A 16,525-nucleotide genomic window follows, 5' to 3' on the forward strand; every position below is an offset into this window, starting at 1 on the left:
AAGCACGAGGCCAGGTGCGGTGGCTCACGCCTGTAATCCCAGCACTTGGGAGGCTAAGGCAGGTGGATCACCTGAGGTCAGGAGTTCGAGACCAGCCTGGCCAACATGGTGAAACCGCGTTTCTACTAAAAATACAAAAATTAGCCTGGCATGGTGGCACAGGCCTGGGGCACAGAGCAAGACTCTGTCTGAAAAAGCAAGCTAGCACTGCGTCTCCACAAGTAGAAGCCCACGCCATGCACCTGCTGTGTTTTCCATCACAGAGTGGTGATTGCCATGTGCTGATTTGCAGCAGTTTCCCTGACCTGGCCTCCTGCTGACCAGTGTTAATGTATCAGTCAGGCAGTGAGCTCACCTGCCTGCCAGTGGAACCCAGGCCACGTGCTACGGGCACCTCCTACACCTGGCAGAGTAGACAGGCCACCAGCAGCACCAAGGTGGGTCACACTGCAGAAGGGAAGCCACCTTGGGGTCCCAAGGCCTGTGTGCTAGTTGCTGGCAAGGATGAGATGGCGTCTTCCCGAACTGGACCTTAAGCTAGGGTTTGGAGATGAGCCAGGCCATCTCATGGGAGATTCATCTGATAAACACATGTTGAGCACTTGTGCGCAGGACACCTGCTCAGAGGTGGAGACAGGGAAAGAGCCCCAGTTCCTGCCATGGGGAAGGCTAGATATTTAGCTTTTGGCAAGAGTAAGGTCAGTTTTGAGTAAGACGACCCTAGCGGGGAAAATGTGGCAAGAATGAGTTGCTTTTCTGTGTATTGTGAGTGGTCAGAGAGCTGAGAAAACAGGGCCGCTCCTGCAGTTAGTGGTTAATCCTTCTGAGAGTCTCAGGAAGGCAGTTGTAATTAGATATATTCTTTCTGTTACTTAGATTGAAACAACTAATTGAATCATTAATTAATGTCTTTAAAGTACCTTGGGATTCAAAGCGCCAGAGAAGTTGCTCTAAGTGCTGAATATGACTATGAAGTCCCGGGCAGCAGTTTGCGCCTGTGTTGCCTCCAGAATACGCAGGAAGACTCGTACTGCGGGGAAAAGTTATTTCCAATGCAACTGGCAAAAAGTTCAAAGGATCTTCTTCGCCTTAGTTTTCCCCAAGGTTTCTTGCTTGGCCTATATTAAAACATTCATCCTGGATGTATTATCACTCTTGATCATGCCCTCAGTTTTTTAAGTTTTTTGGTGGAAAAGGCATCTTGAAGAGAGAAGTTGTTCCGTTCTGGACATCTGTAAACTATCTAGCTTATCCAATGCAGGCTACAAGCAATAATGAAATTTCCCTTTTGGGGGTGCATTTTTATCTTGAAAGACTTAGATGCTGTAAAAGAGCAGATAAAACTGCACTGGGGAGCAGCCAGGGCGACAGTAAGCTCTGTGATACATCCACCTGATGTCCATGGGCCAGGTCGCTGCTGCCCTTGAAGAAGGAACCAGGGCTAGGATGTCTTGGGGCAGGCGTTGCCCACTTCACAATATTTTTCTGTCCCCTTCTCTTCCTCACAGTGAGTCGGGGGAAGGCATTTCTGACAGAGCACAGAAATGTAACAGCTGAAAGGATCGTACAAAGAAGTTGCATGGTTTAGAGATAGATTAAGGGGGAGGCCTTCTCTGAAATTCCTGGGAGGTCCTCAGAAGTTTGCTTGGAAGGTCTTGGTATTCTGAAAGAGTCAGAATTTTATTAGTCATTATCTGGCTGGGTAACATCTCTTAGATTCAAGCAGAGAGAGGATTTCACATCTGGGAAGTTTTTAAATGTCTCTCTTTTTTTCAATTATGCAGATGTTCACATCTGTAGACCCGTCCCTTATGTGGAATTGTTTTCCTTCCCTTTGATAAGTTTCTTGGCTCATCTTACAAATTCATTTGCAATAGCCTAAGCCAACTTGTGACAGATGTAAGCTCTCCGGAGACCACTGCTTTTTATTTTGCCCACTTTATATTCATGTTTGGAAACATTAGTATTTACGTGAATGAATTCAGAGAATATGTTTGGTAAAATGAATTTATTCATGTTAGTGGAGAGAAGACCACATTATAGAATCTTTTAGAAACCTATAAATATATATATATATATATATATATATATATATATATATATATATATATATATATATATTTTAAAAAGTGATTGGAAAGCTAAAATCCAAAGAAAATCTTGCAGATTTCATTTTATGATGATTTAGCTTTCTGATGCTCGATATGTTCCTCGTTAACTTGGAGAACATCATGATATTTCAGTTCAGAATGTGCGGGATATAATTGTGAAAAACGCAGCATGGATTATCAGCCCGGGGGATCCTCAGCCTGGCTGCACGCTGGCGAACCTGCAGAGCCTTTGAGAAGGCCGGTGCCTGGGCTTTACCCCAGAGTTTCTGAATTAGCTGACCTGTTTAGGGCCCAGGCAGCGGTGCCCGGGGTCCCAAGGGAACCCCACGCGTGGCCAACTTTCAGAATTCCACGTACGTAGTAAATCGGCTTTTCTCCTATTTAACAGGGTTCTTTATCCCACCTGGAAAACTCCATCTGAAAGTAGCTAACTTTTTCTCTGGCCTAGAAGGTCAGTTGGTTCTCCACAGTTGCCCTGGAGGCAGGGACCGAGTCACACCAAGAAGACTTTGCCGAGGCTACTGGAGGTGTGGGCTGTCGTCATGATGGGCGCCCATGGGTGTGGGCCTCGAACCATCCCCCCTCTGCCTTGTTAGAACCCTGGGCCTAGAGCCCAAAACCTTGATGGCATCCCTGCTGTTGTTTCTGAGTGCCTATGGTTAATTATAGAACCTTTCTGGGCCTAGGACAGTAATGCCCTCCCAGATGTGTGAGAAGACGAAAGAAGATGCGTGAGAGCAGATTTTGTCACCTGGGCCCTGCTAGGAAACTAGCAAGTTTCATTGTAGGCGTTATGTTCCTCTGGGGATGACCCTAAATCCTGAGCCCCGTCTCCTCAGTGGCCCAGACCCAGCCCCTGTATCAGCCTGGGCTTCCAAGGGGGAGTTTCATGACAGAGGCCCTTGAACCCCAGGTGCGCCAGCCAAGACAGGGGTGGGAAGGGGGTGTCAATGATGCTGAGACACCCCTACTTTGCCTGGGACCATCAGTATCAGGAATATTGATTATGGAATTCACCTTAAAACACTGGCTGGAGTATTCACACCGTTACTGCAGAACGAGGCTGTCTTCTCGTTTGTTTGTTTGTTTTGTTTGCAGACAGAGTCTTACTCTGTCACCCAGGCTGGAGTGCAGTGGTGCAATCTTGGCTCACTGCAACCGCCGCGTCCCAGGTTCAAGTGATTCTCATGCCTCCCAAGTAGTTGGGATTACAGGCACACACCACCATGCCCAGCTAATTTTTGTTTTTTTGTTTGTTTTTTTAGTAGCGATGGGGGTTTCACCTTGTTGGCCATGGTGGTCTCGAACTTCTGGCCTCAAGTGATCTTCCCTCCTCGGCCTCCCAAAGTGCTGGGATTACAGGCGTAAGCCACTGTGCCCGGCCTGTCTTCTCATTTTGTAGACTATTTTTCCCAGCATAATAAGCCATAGGGCTAGTGGAAGTGAGAGGCAGTGCTGAGTGCTGGTGACCGGCATGGGCTCCAGCAAGCTTTTTGGCCTTGTACCAGTTACTTCCTTCTGTGCCTCGGTTTCCTCATTTTGCAATGGGAATAATAGTATGACCGACCTCGTCCAGTTGTTGTAAGAATGAAATGAGTTAATATGCTCTACATAAACCCTGGGGGCAGCGCTTGGCTTACGGTTAAGTGCCAGCTAGGAATTGGCTGATGTCACTAGACAGGGCTAATCTGTGTGTCCTCTTCTTCCCAACCCCCCAGTGCCTAGCCCCTCCTGTAACGGTTTTGACAACACCCTTTCAAGACCTTGCCGGGTGCCACTAGGAAAGGAGGTTTGCTTCATTGCCACCGTTCGTCTGGCAACACCACAATTCTTAAAGGCAAGTATCTGAGAGGCGGTTCATTGTGCGGAGCTGTTATGATTGACTCACATTTTGTTGTATGTAATTAATGGTCTTTGGGGAGGGAATACATTGCAGGGAAGTTGTCACTGGCTTTGAAAATCGAAGTGTCTGGCTTCTGTGCCTGCACACACGCCCTTTCCCCTGCCCTGTTTCCTGCAAATGGTTCTGTGTGAAGGCGGTGTCACTTGCTGTTCTGCTGTTTGATAACCGTACGTCTTCCCACCTTTCACGCCGGCGTTGAGACCATCCGGGGTAGGCCTGGGTGAGAACCGAGTGTCAGAGCGTTGGGGGTTTGTCTGCCTTTTCTCGTCTGTGATTGCTTCAACATCGATGGCATGACTCTTGAGTTAAATGAGTAATTCAGATTCCGATGAAAAGCCATTTTCCACATGTTTGCCACACTTCTCGATAATGGGAAGGGATGGTGTGACATTTTGGCTCCTAGGTATTTTTCCCCAGCTTGTGAAATAAATTTAGTATCAGCTAATACCGAAATTAGCTACAGATGATGAGTTTCAGTCCAACACGACTTGGAGACTTGCTCAAAACGATTTTAACTTCTGTTACCCACCATGCGTTCCTCTTGAACAAACCTAGGGTGAGCATCTGGCACCCAAGCAACTTTTTTTTTTTTTTTTTTTTTTTTTCTGCTTCCAATACAGGAAATGTGCATAGTTGACGAACCTTTAGAGGAATTCACTTCAAGGCATAGCTTGGAATGGAAATTTTTATTTCTGGATCACAGGTTTGAGAAAAGAAAAACATATTTGGGTTGGGCCCTTCTCAAGTCTTGTTTGCGTGAGCCAGGCTCTCCTTGGGAGAGAAGAGTCGGCCCTGGTCCATTGAAGGAGAAGGACTCTCTGGCGCTAGGAACAGTCGTCCCTGCCAAGGGTGGGTGGATGCTCTCCAGCTGCATCTGCCCCTTCGTGAATATGTTCTGTATTCGGGTCTGATGCCTCAGCCCCGGGCCATCTTTGGGATGATCCTCCCTTGGGGCCCTTTCCAGCTCCCAGGAAGGCAGCAGCAAGTGTGAGAGAAATCTCTCATCTCATTTTTTCCAACCTCCTTTGATCCTTGAGCCCAATATTTACTTTTTCTTTTGTAACATTATTTGCAGTTGAAGAACTCCAAATCGCCCCTCCCCACCCTTTAATTTTATATTACACTTTGGTGTTGGGCTGATCCAATCTGTAGCTGTTTTTAATTACCCAGAAGTGATAAAGCTTATTGTTATCTGGGCCAAGTTATGCCAAGGGAAAGGAGTTATCTATAGGCCAAAAAAAATGCTGAGCCCCTTGGAAAACACAGCCTCTCTGGTTTTGACCATTGCAGAGTTATGTTTCTCCCCTCGTTCTTGAGAAATGAGGCCTCCATGTTGATCAGTATGGACAGGCATGGCCACCAGGGTGAGTCCTGCGGTGTATCTCCTCCCTGATGACAAGTCCTCCTTGTCCTTGTGCAGAGCCCCTCCAATCATAGGATACCTGCCTTTTGAAGTGCTGGGAACCTCGGGCTATGACTACTACCACATCGATGACCTGGAGCTCCTGGCCAGGTGCCACCAGCACCGTGAGTACCACTGCCCAGCCCAGGCATGGGGGCCTTGTGTTCACTCCACTGAGGCCCGGCAGCAGGGCTCTGGGACTCCAGATATCTCTGCTCGTTACCTGGTTTCTTTTTAAGGTGGGGAACTTGGTTTTCTCTGAGATGATCTGGGGGTATGGTGGAGGCCCCTTATCTGCATCTACCCCCATGTCAGGTTTTCACCTGGAATTCACTTGGCCCCAAACCCTAGCACCTTCCCACTATCATCCAGACAGGCGCCCTGTTTAACCCTAATTAAGAAACTAAGGTGATGCAGGGACTTTTTTTTAAGTAATGCATTTCAGAGATAAAATACCGGGTTCTCATAACTGTTCTTTCATCAGCAGATATGTATTGCTCACTAACCGTAGGCCGGATACTGAGTAGCCCGGCAGATGGGGGCGATCAGTACCTACTTGCTGTCCCACAGGGCCGGTCTGCTGGGAAAGCCAGCCATGGGTGACTTTGTGGGATGTGGTTGGTGCACTGAAGGGGATGCACACAGCATATTGGGAGACTCAAGAGGACCCTCACAGCTGGGGTTCAGGGAAGGCTCTTTCCCACAGAAGAGGGGAACACATTAGCAAATATATGGGAGATGGGACTTATGATGTGGGCGAGTGAGAATTACAAGCTTGTCCAAGTTCTCACTTAGCAAGTGGCTTCAAGAATGAACCACTTAAAGCTGTATTTTCAGTGCCAACTCTTAACGTTAAACAGGAACACTGACCTGTTGATCCTGATGCATGAACTGACCACTAACATTGTGTTTTAAAAGATGCCTCACCGTAGTACCCATGAGAACTTTTTTTTTGAGACAGATTCTCGCTCTGTCACTCAGGCTGGAGTGCAGTGGTGCAATCTCAGCTCACTGCAAGCTTCGCCTCCTGGGTTCCAGCGATTCTCCCGCCTCAGCCTCCGGAGTAGTTGGGATTACAGGCACATGCCACCACGCCCAGCTAATTTTTTGTATTTTTAGTAGAGATAGGGTTTCACCATGTTGGTCAGGCTGGTCTCAAACTCCTGACTTCAAGTGATCTGCTCACCTTGGCCTCCCAAAATGCTTGGATTACAGGCGTGAGCCACCGTGTCTGGCCAGAACTTTCTCTTCTGTGGAGAGGGAAGGAAGAATAGGCTTGAGTTCCATCTGGATCGGCTGTTAGAATTTAAAGCTAATCATTAAAACTGTAACTCGTTGCTCCTCAAGAGTGTGGTCTAGGACCACACTGCATAGGCATCATGGGAAGGATGCCACACTTGTAGAATCAGGCCTACTCAATCAGGGTGTCTATTTTAACCAGGTCCCCAAGTGAAGAATGACATTCAGCATTTGAAAGGCTTCTCAATGGTTTGGGCAAGAGGTCCTTGCTCTGTGGAGGCCACGCCCTCAATCTGCTGGGCTTCTCTCCTCTTCAGATAGTCACATTCTCCAAGGCAGTGCCCTTCTGTAGCATTAATTTCCTAGTTGAGATTTCTCTTAACCATTTACCTAAAGAGGTGCTAAATTCCAGGCACTATGGCAATAAAACCCAAATCATTCTTCTTCCTTGAATCCATAGTCCATCTTTCTGCCCTGCCCAGGCTTGATACACCGTCAGCCTCCATTCTGCTCCGGACACCCCTAGAGGAGCCACCCGCAGACATCACGATGGGGGGCTCCAAGCAGCTCTGGGGAAGGAGGAAGCCTGGGGTGGAGGCATCTGTCCTCGACTCTTTATTTGAGAACCGTGTCAGCTGAGCATGAACTGCTGACTGACAGCCCCAGAGTCCGTCCAGAGGTTGCTGGCTGGCAGGTCTGTTTTCGGGCCAATTCTGGATGCTCTCCCCTGGGCTCCTGCAGCTCCAAAGACAGCTCTGCCTACAGCGGGAAGATGAGCAGCAGGCAAACCTGGGCCTCTGTTTCATTAAACCTGCAGTTTGAAAATCCGTCTGCATCTGCCCTTATTTGAGGATCTTGTTAAGCTTCTGAGCATTTGGGAAAGTATATGGATCACTCTTCTACTGTTTTTAAGAATTCATGGCAGTGTACCATGATCCTGATAGTTACTTAAAATACAGGGCAACCGGGGAAACGAGCCATGTTTGGTGCCGTCCTTTTGAAAGCTGATCTAACAATAACTCCGGGGGAAAGGATCACGTTTATATTAACATTGGTTATATGCAGAATCCACTTTCTACTCACAGTGATGCAGTTTGGCAAAGGGAAGTCGTGTTGCTACCGGTTTCTGACCAAAGGTCAGCAGTGGATTTGGCTGCAGACTCACTACTACATCACCTACCACCAGTGGAACTCCAAGCCCGAGTTCATCGTGTGCACACACTCGGTGGTCAGGTACCGTGCACGGGCAGGGGTGCGGCTGCGTCCTTGCCACACCTCGGCGGGGTACAGGGTGGCCCCTGATGGCCGAGTAAGATCAGCAGTCACTCAGGTGTTCTCCATTTCGAGGATCAAGCCCAGGCCATCCCCTGCCGTTAACAGCACAATTCCCAGGGCTCGGCTCGCTTCCGGGCACCACTGGCTCTGCCCTCCCAGGGCTGAGACTCCTTTTAAGCTCTCAGTCAGGCCCCTTTGAACGCCTCATGGACTCTCGCAGGCTGCCAGGATATTACTTAGTAAGTGACTGCTTCACTGACCTACTTACATATTTTCCCATCTCCATCCAACCCACAGCCTTCCCTTGTTCCTGCTTTGAGTAGAAAATTTAAATTTTACCTCTAAATAACTCAAACACATATTCCCCTTTATTTTTAATGCTTTAAAAACCCCTGCTGGCAACTGAGGCAGTGTTGGGAAAACAGCCTGGCTGCCAGTGGGCGCAGGTTCCCGGGAGGTCCCCGCTGGCCTCAGGGAGCCCTCCACCCAGGGCGGGTGAGCGGGACTTCAAAGAGACGCAGCGTGGCCAGGGTTTCATAGACGCCGCCTTTGTGGGTCTCTGCTCCCAAGGATGAAGGGGAAAATGGTCCTCTCCCCCACTACAGAAATTTTAAGAACGTAAATTAGTTTTAAGCTGGCCTCCAGAAAAGCCCTGGAGAAGGGCAAAGAAAGAAAAGTTGGAAGGACAGCATGCCTTTTTTTTTTTTTTTAAACTTTAAGTTCTAGGATTCATGTACAGAATGTGCAGGTTTGTTACACAGGTATGCATGTGCGTTGGTGGTTTGCCGCACCTGTCAACCCATCATTTAGGTTTTAAACCCCACATGCATTAGGTATTTGTCCTAATGCTCTCCCTCCCTTTGTCCCCTACCACCCCCACCACCCACAGGCCCTGGTGTATGATGTTCCCCTCCCTGTGTCCATGTGTTCTCATTGTTCAGCTCCCACTTGTGAGTGAGAACATGTGGTGTGTGGTTTTCTGTTCCTGTGTTAGTTTGCTGAGGATGATGGCTTCCAGCTTCATCCATGTTCCTGCAAAGGACATGAACTCATTCTTTTTTATAGCTGCATGATATTCCATAAAATTAGAAAAACCTACTTTAAATTTCATATGCATTTCTTATACAAGTCACTTGCTGCTTGATAATGGATTTTTCGAGAAATGCGTCATTAGGTGATTTTGTCATCATGCAAACATCATAGAGTGTACTGGACACACTAGATGATGTGGTACCTTGGCTATACCGTATAGTGTATTGTTCCTAGGCTACACGCCTGTACAGCATGCTATTGTGCTGAACACTACAGGTAGTCATAGCACAGGTGTAAGTGTGCATCTGAACGCATCTGAACACAGAAAAGGTACAGTACAAATACGGCGTTCCAGTCTTTGGGAACCACTAATGTCCCATAAGCACATGACTATATATATGTAACAGACACTATGCACACACACACACACACACACACACACACACACACCCCATACATACATCAGGTCACCAAACCAGGCATTCTTCCTTAACATGCAGAAGCGGGGAGAAACACTAGTGTTCAGCAGCCAATGACCCTGATCCCACTTGACCACACTTTGTGCCCTTGCTCAGGGACTTGATCTTGGATTCCCAGCCCGCCACTGGGCGTGCAGCAGCAGTGGTGTCTGACTCCACGGCAGCCGCCTGTTGCCACCCAGCCTGGTCCTCTGCCCAAGGGCCCCCTACCCCCAGGGAAGGCTGGGCAGCTCTGACCCCTCGCTCTTTAGGCTGTGCCCTCTACCAGCTCTTCTTCTCCATCCTCCACCTCTCAAATCCTTGGAAGAAACTCTCAGAGAAAGGAGGGAGAGAACAGAGTGAATGAATCAGGTGGCAGGCATTCCGGAGGCCCAGGAGCCACATCACTTCCCAAGGCCTCTTACCCCGGGGTCTCCACACCCAGGGCAGAGGTACCACGGGATCACTTAGGCATCACTGTGTTGAGTGGATTTACCCACACTCCTGAAAAGTGGGCCTGTGGGCTCATCTACGGTCTGGATTTGGCTATTCCTGTGTTTGTTTGAGAGGAAACTTTCTGAGAAATGTAACTACTAAAAAAGTTTTGTGTCACTCTTCCATATGCACGGTCCAGACTGAGCAGGTTTTAAGAAAGGCTTCTAATTATTTAAAGGCAGAAGCTTATCCCATAGACGAAAATGGGTTTTTTAAAGACAATTACAATTGGAGATTTCAGGGAAGTAAAAAGAATAGTAAATGAGAGGGGAATAAAGACATCCTGGAAATAAAAAGATTTTGAACGTCATATTGTAAGTCACTCAGGTGGAATTTAAGGCAGAGAACGACGCTCATTCCTTCCAACAAGTCGCAGGCCAGGCTCCTCTGTGTTGACTGTTGTGGGGGGCAAGGGTTACCTAGAGAACCTCGATGTACCTTGCAGTCTGTTCAGGGGGTGTCGTCCCGTCCTGCAATGCCCCATCTCCACCGTGGTCTCTTAATTTCCTGTGCAGTTATGCAGATGTCCGGGTGGAAAGGAGGCAGGAGCTGGCTCTGGAAGACCCGCCATCCGAGGCCCTCCACTCCTCAGCACTGAAGGTATGGCCATCCCCGCTAGACGGATACAGCCAAGGCTGGCTAGGGAGAAAATGCAGCCAACCAGTGTCTGAAACAAGGGCTTATTTTCATCAATGGAAGGACACATCCAAGCTATGCAGGAGGCTGAGGTAGGAGGGTCCCTTGAGGCCATCACATGGAGGCTGTGGTGAGCTATGATTGTGCCACCATACTCCAGCCTGGATGACAGAGTAAGACTCTAGCTCAAAAAAAAAAAAAAAAAAAAAAAAAAAAAAGAGTCTGCAGAGCTGGGTTACACACAGCCCCTGGACTCAAAGCATGGCTCGGCGACTTTCCAGCCTTACAAGCATGGCTCCAATGAGTCCACTCGGCATTTCCTCCACAGATAAGACACGGGGGAGTTCCTTCCTCCCCCGCTGGGTTGTGGAGGAATTCCAGAGTCCCTGGTCTTCCTTTGCTTGAGGGCCATGGCACTGCCTCCAGGATGCAGGCACCCTATGGGGAGGCTGCCCTCGCACACCATCCCCCCGTCACCTATGCTTTCTATTTCTGTGTTCAGGGGTCTTGGTGAACATCATGCTGGAGCCAGCTCGGGGTCAGGGAGTCCTGCTTTAGAAAGGCATTCCCTCCACAGAGCCCCTTCTGTCCTTCCTTCCACACTGAGCCCTCTGCTCCCCTCTGCCTAGCCAGACGTCTCCTTGTCCCTGCTCCTGGTCCACAGCTCCTGGGAACCTTGGGGACCATCTGCAAGTAGACCAGAGCCCTGTTCCTCAGAGTCCATTCTTAAAGCAGACATAAATGTTGGGAGAAAAGGAAAAAAAGCAAGAAAGGGAGGGAGTGTTGTATTTCATCAAAGTTAAGGAAGCTGTCAGCTGGAAGATCCACATGAATTTTTCTTTCTTTTTTTTTTTTTTTTTTGAGACAAAGTCTCGCTTTGTTGCCCCAGCTGGAGCGCAGTGGTGCAGTCTCAGTCTCGGCTCACTGCAACCTCCACCTCCGGGATCAAGCAATTCTCATGCTTTAGTCTCCCAAGTAGCCGGGATTACAGGTGCCCGCCACCACACCCGGCTAATTTTTGTGTCTTTCATAGAGACAGGGTTTCACTGTGTTGGCCAGGCTGGTCTCGAACTCCTGACCTCAAGTGATCTTCCCGCCTCAGCTTCCCACAGTGCTGGGATTGCAGGCGTGAGCCACCGTGCCTGGCCTCCACGTGATTTTTTTCTCCCACTGAGAGAAAAATTGCTGCCAACCAGTCTCTGAAACAAGAGTTTCTTTTCATCAAGGGAAGGACACGTCTTAATTTCAGAAGTGTTCAAATGTGAGTGCTGGAGAGGGGAGTACCTCTTAGAACTGGTGAAGCTCAACTTCCAGGGTGCCCAGTGACCCCAAATCCAGAGCCTTGGGCCAGAGGCCGGTGCCACAGCAGTGGTCCAGCCTTGCAGGCTGTCTGTGGTCCAACAGAAGCATCTCTTACCCCTGAAGGGCCAAGTTGGGAGGAAGGAGAAATCACCTTTCAAGATCAGAGAGCAGTGGGTGCCTTGGCAGAGCCTCCCCGGCTGCTGTGTCGTGTGGTGGCGTGTTCCATGGCGATTCATGACCAGCGCGCTGATAGGATGCAGCTGACATTGTTTATGGAAGTGTTTATTACCCAGCCCTGTCACACTATACATTATGTATCATGTCATAGAGGGAACTCAGCTGCTAATAGGCAGATGTTAGACACACCATACATCATGGCTGAAGAACAGGCGTAGTGTGTATCATCCAGTCAGAAATTTATCATTGAGGTTTCTGATCCTTGGGGAGTCCTGGAGCCCTGTGAAAGAATGTCTTCTCATCAAAATGCACATATGTAAAGATACAAACACAATCACCGGGCACGGTGGCTCATGCCTGTAATCCCAGCACATTGGGAGGCTGAGGCGGGGAGATCACAAGGTCAGGAGTTCGAGACCAGCCTGACCAACATGGAGAAACCCCGTCTCCACTAAAAATACAAAAATTATCTGGGCATGGTGGTGCGCACCTGTAATCCCAGCTATTCAGGAGGCTGAGGCTGGAGAATCACTTGAACCCAGGAGGCAGAGCTTGCAGTGAGCCAAGACTGTGCCACTGCACTCTAGCCTGGGTAACAGAGTGAGACGCGGTCTCAAAAAAAATAATAATAAAAATACAAACACAGTCTTGGGCACTGGGTTAAGAAATCCCTTTAAAGTAAAAGCTCCCACCAGAGCTCCCAAACTATCTGTGATGTTGAACCAGTTTGGTTTTTATAGCTTTGCTGTCTGTCACTGTCCAGTGCATTTGTAAAATGCAGATTCCTGTGTGTGGATGTGATGTGCAGAGACGTCAAATGGGCATCCAAGTTCCTCCGTGCTTATTCTCACTTCCTGGACCGACTTCTCTGCTGACTAGGAACACGTAATTCACAAAGAGCCGTGGTCCAGGGACCCCGCTCTAAGGAGCCTGGTCAAAGGGAAACTGTAACCAAGCAGCGAGGTCCCCAAATTGCCATTTACCTCAGCACATCCAGCCACATGTGGTATTTCTGTTTTGCACAAAGGCCCGTAGGTCACATGTCAGTCACTTCAGCCCTACTGTAGGCGCACAGCGTCCACCCCCACTGCAGCCGTGACACAAAAGACAAAACAGCCACACAGATGCACGCATGGGATTTCATACCCAAGGCCGTGGGACACAGACCAGCCCGTTGACGTAGCCCAGAGATGCTGGCAGTTTCCATTCTTCTAAGACTGGGTAGGAATGCGGCTCAGGAGGGGAGTCACTGTTTTGTTTTCTTCTTTAGCTTAAAAATTATCCCAACCTTTGTTTTGTTTATTATTATTTTTTTAGACCTTGTCTCACTATGTTGCCCAGGTGCCCAGGCTGGAGTGCAGTGGCATGATCTCAGCTCACTGCAACCTCTGTCTCCAAAGTTCAAGCTGTTCTCCTGCCTCAGCCTCCCAAGTAGCTGGGATTATAGGCGCCTGCTACCACATCCAGCTAATTTTTGTATTTTTAGTAAAGACGGTGTTTCACCATGTTGCCCAGGCTGGTCTCGAACTCCTGACCTCCAATGATCCGCCTGCCTCAGCCTCCCAAAGAGCTGGGATTACAGGCATGAGCCACCGCGCCCAGCCCCAACACATCCCGTTTTCATGTGCCTATAAGAGCTAAGCCACAGAGGATGGAAAAACGGTCCCTCGGAGTCAGACTGTCACAGCTGCTTTCTTGTCACACTGTATTTGAGGCAGAGACGTCCTGAGAGCCAGGGTCAGTCAGGAGCAAGAGGTTGAAAGACAGGAGACCCCTTGCCCTCACTGGTTCTCCACTCCAGGGGACACTGAGGCTGCAGAGAATGAGTAACAGGAGAAAGCGTGGGAAGGACCCAGGAAGGTCCAAAGGCACCTGTCCCACTGGATGAGTTTACAATCCACTGCCAGCAGCAACCTTATTTCTAGAACTCTTTCCCTCTTCTTGGAAAGTCAAGATGCTGGGTGGTGAGGTGACAATGTTGAGGACAAAATTAAATGCAAAGTCAGTTATGAAAACATAAACAATAAAAACCAAAGGCAAGAAAGGGTAATAAACACTGCTTTTCGGCTGCAAGCCTCTCTGGGGCTTTAGGTTACATGTATGTATATACACTACCCAAGCGTCTTTGGAATCGTCCCTAAACAACTATGGTATTTGTCTCAGCAGCTTCTGAGGTTGTCAACATACTTAGAACTAAAGTCACACCCAGTGATTCTTTCCTCTGGATGCTGACATGAGGACTGTTTGATGTGTGTGTTTCAGGACAAGGGCTCAAGCCTGGAACCTCGGCAGCACTTTAACGCACTCGACGTGGGTGCCTCGGGCCTTAATACCAGTCATTCGCCATCAGCGTCCTCAAGAAGTTCCCACAAATCCTCACACACAGCCATGTCAGAACCCACCTGTGAGTGCGAGTCCATGGATGGGGAGTGGGATGGGGGACCCCATCGGACCAGAGGGACAGCCCCACAGAGGGTCCCAGGGCAGTCTGTGCCTCCGACAGAGGTTGCCGTGCAGTTTATACTCCTTTCCTTTCCCAGACTTCCTGCCTTCTGATCACGTCTCCACACTCTGGTATCCATTCAGTGCCAAGCAAAGACCTTGAGTGGGTGGTGCACAGATCTGATCCCTGGGCTGCTTTTAGTAATTCTGGGGAGGCATCTGATCGGGCAGCTCACTGGACCAAGCAGCAGAAATGAAGTTTGGGGAGTGTTTGTGGTTTCTCCCACCTGCTGCCAGGCTGGGCTTCTGTGGTTCACCTCAAACCTGCATGGTGGACTTCCTTTATCAGCGATCCCAACTGAGCTCTTGTGTTAGCACACCACTGTCATGGGTGTCCTCTTCGGATGAGTGCATGCTAAGTACGTCTAAGTTAGGAAAGTCATTCATTGCTTTCTTACAGCCACTCCCACCAAGCTGATGGCAGAGGCCAGCACCCCAGCTTTGCCAAGATCAGCCACCCTGCCCCAAGAGTTACCTGTCCCCGGGCTCAGCCAGGCAGCCACCATGCCGGTAAGTGTGTGACCCCAGACTCCTCCAGGGGAGTATGCTACAGTGTGGTGGGGGCTGCAGAGCCCCAGGCGAGGTGCTGCGTCTCCCCAGAGGATCCTCTTACTTAGGGATTGAGAGTGTAGGGTGGCAGATGGGGGTGGGAAGTTGAGTAATTTAATTGGCAACTAATTTTAAACATTTGCATGACAAAATTAACATGGATGCATATCCATAGAATACAAAATCCAAGTGAATTTTAAGGGTAAAAGGCAAAACTGCAAACCCGGAGTCATACCGTCATACCCCTAGAGCCCCTGAGGCCACACAATTAGGATTCTTCTGTTTCAAATCCCCTCTCATGCTGGTGTAAATGTTTGAGCAGCTCAGTGGCAACAAAAATACCTCTGCACATATCAGGTGGGACCCGACCCCAACGTGTGCCAGATCCTTCCAGAACGTCAGGGGATGCATGGCCCTGAGAAAGTGCACTGGCCATGTGTCAAGTCGCTGGCATGCACCACTCTGGTCATCTATTGCCAGGTAGCAAACTACACCTAACTTAGTGGCCTAAAGCAACCACGTGTATCAAGTTCATGGAGCCTGGGTCAGGAATTCAGAAAGGGCATCATGGGGATGGCACTTCCCTGCTCCTTGGTGTCGGGGGTCTCATGGGCCTAGGCTACAGAACCCTCTCCTCCAGATGGTGTCTGCACATGAATGTCCGGCACCCAGGCTGGGTGGCTGAGAGCTGGGCTCATCCGAGGCCCTCTGTCATCGACTTGCACAGGCCTCTCAAGCCTTAGGCTGCTCCTGGCATGGTGGTGGACTCCGGGTTCCAAGAGGAGACATCTGGAGAGGCAGGCAGGAGCCGTGCAGCCCTCTGTGACCTAGCCATGGAAGTCAACATAGTGTCACCACAGCCATACCTCTTGGTCAAAGCAGTCCCGAGCTCACCCATCGAGAGGAATCTAGACCTCCACTTCTAGACGGGAGAAGTACCCAGGAATTTTAGGGGCCACCTCCAGATAGTTGCCAAGCCCCTCCCACCCACACTTCACTGTCACTTTGGAGATGGAGTGAACGTGCCACCTTCCTGCCTGCTGTCTCCGTGAAGGCTTTGCACACCCTGCTTCACAATCTTGGGCAGTGCGTTTCATTTTCAAGTAGAACATGGCAAAGACCACTTATTTGCTCTCCAGCCACCTCCAGATGCGCTTGCAAGCTGTGCCTGCCATTCTTCCAGACTCTGCTGTCCAGTGTGACTCACTCTGCCAACAGTGGAGGCCCAGAGTGCTTCCTTCTCCTCCCAGCCGTGCAGGGAAACCGGGCCCAGACCAGCTTCTGGTTCAGCCCTGTGCCTGGGACTTCTCACTGAAACAAGGTCTTCTGGTAACATTTCCTCCCAGTGCTGTCCTGGGTGACACTTTCCATTTGAGCTGCTTTTTTGGATAGACCCTAGCAACTAGGGGCCGTGTCGGAATAACTTCAGACGAGTCCTTTCACT

At 49.4% G+C, this 16,525-nt stretch overlaps 1 protein-coding gene across 9 annotated transcripts in view; it reads left to right on the top strand.

Moving 5' to 3' along the window:
* The window catches only part of NPAS2 (neuronal PAS domain protein 2), a 175,995-nt gene that overhangs the window by 138,098 nt on the left and 21,372 nt on the right, over nucleotides 1-16,525 (top strand). For all 9 annotated transcript variants that reach the window (XM_045368487.2, XM_074011134.1, XM_074011135.1 and 6 more), the window contains 7 exons: nucleotides 3,830-3,948; nucleotides 4,635-4,717; nucleotides 5,435-5,541; nucleotides 7,741-7,888; nucleotides 10,431-10,515; nucleotides 14,293-14,434; nucleotides 14,933-15,042. In XM_045368487.2, the coding sequence (XP_045224422.1) occupies nucleotides 3,830-3,948; nucleotides 4,635-4,717; nucleotides 5,435-5,541; nucleotides 7,741-7,888; nucleotides 10,431-10,515; nucleotides 14,293-14,434; nucleotides 14,933-15,042 (794 nt within the window). The remainder of the gene's footprint in view (nucleotides 1-3,829; nucleotides 3,949-4,634; nucleotides 4,718-5,434; nucleotides 5,542-7,740; nucleotides 7,889-10,430; nucleotides 10,516-14,292; nucleotides 14,435-14,932; nucleotides 15,043-16,525) is intronic.

The sequence above is a fragment of the Macaca fascicularis genome, chromosome 13, assembly GCF_037993035.2.
Source record: "Macaca fascicularis isolate 582-1 chromosome 13, T2T-MFA8v1.1".
Classification (NCBI taxonomy): Eukaryota; Metazoa; Chordata; class Mammalia; order Primates; family Cercopithecidae; genus Macaca; species Macaca fascicularis.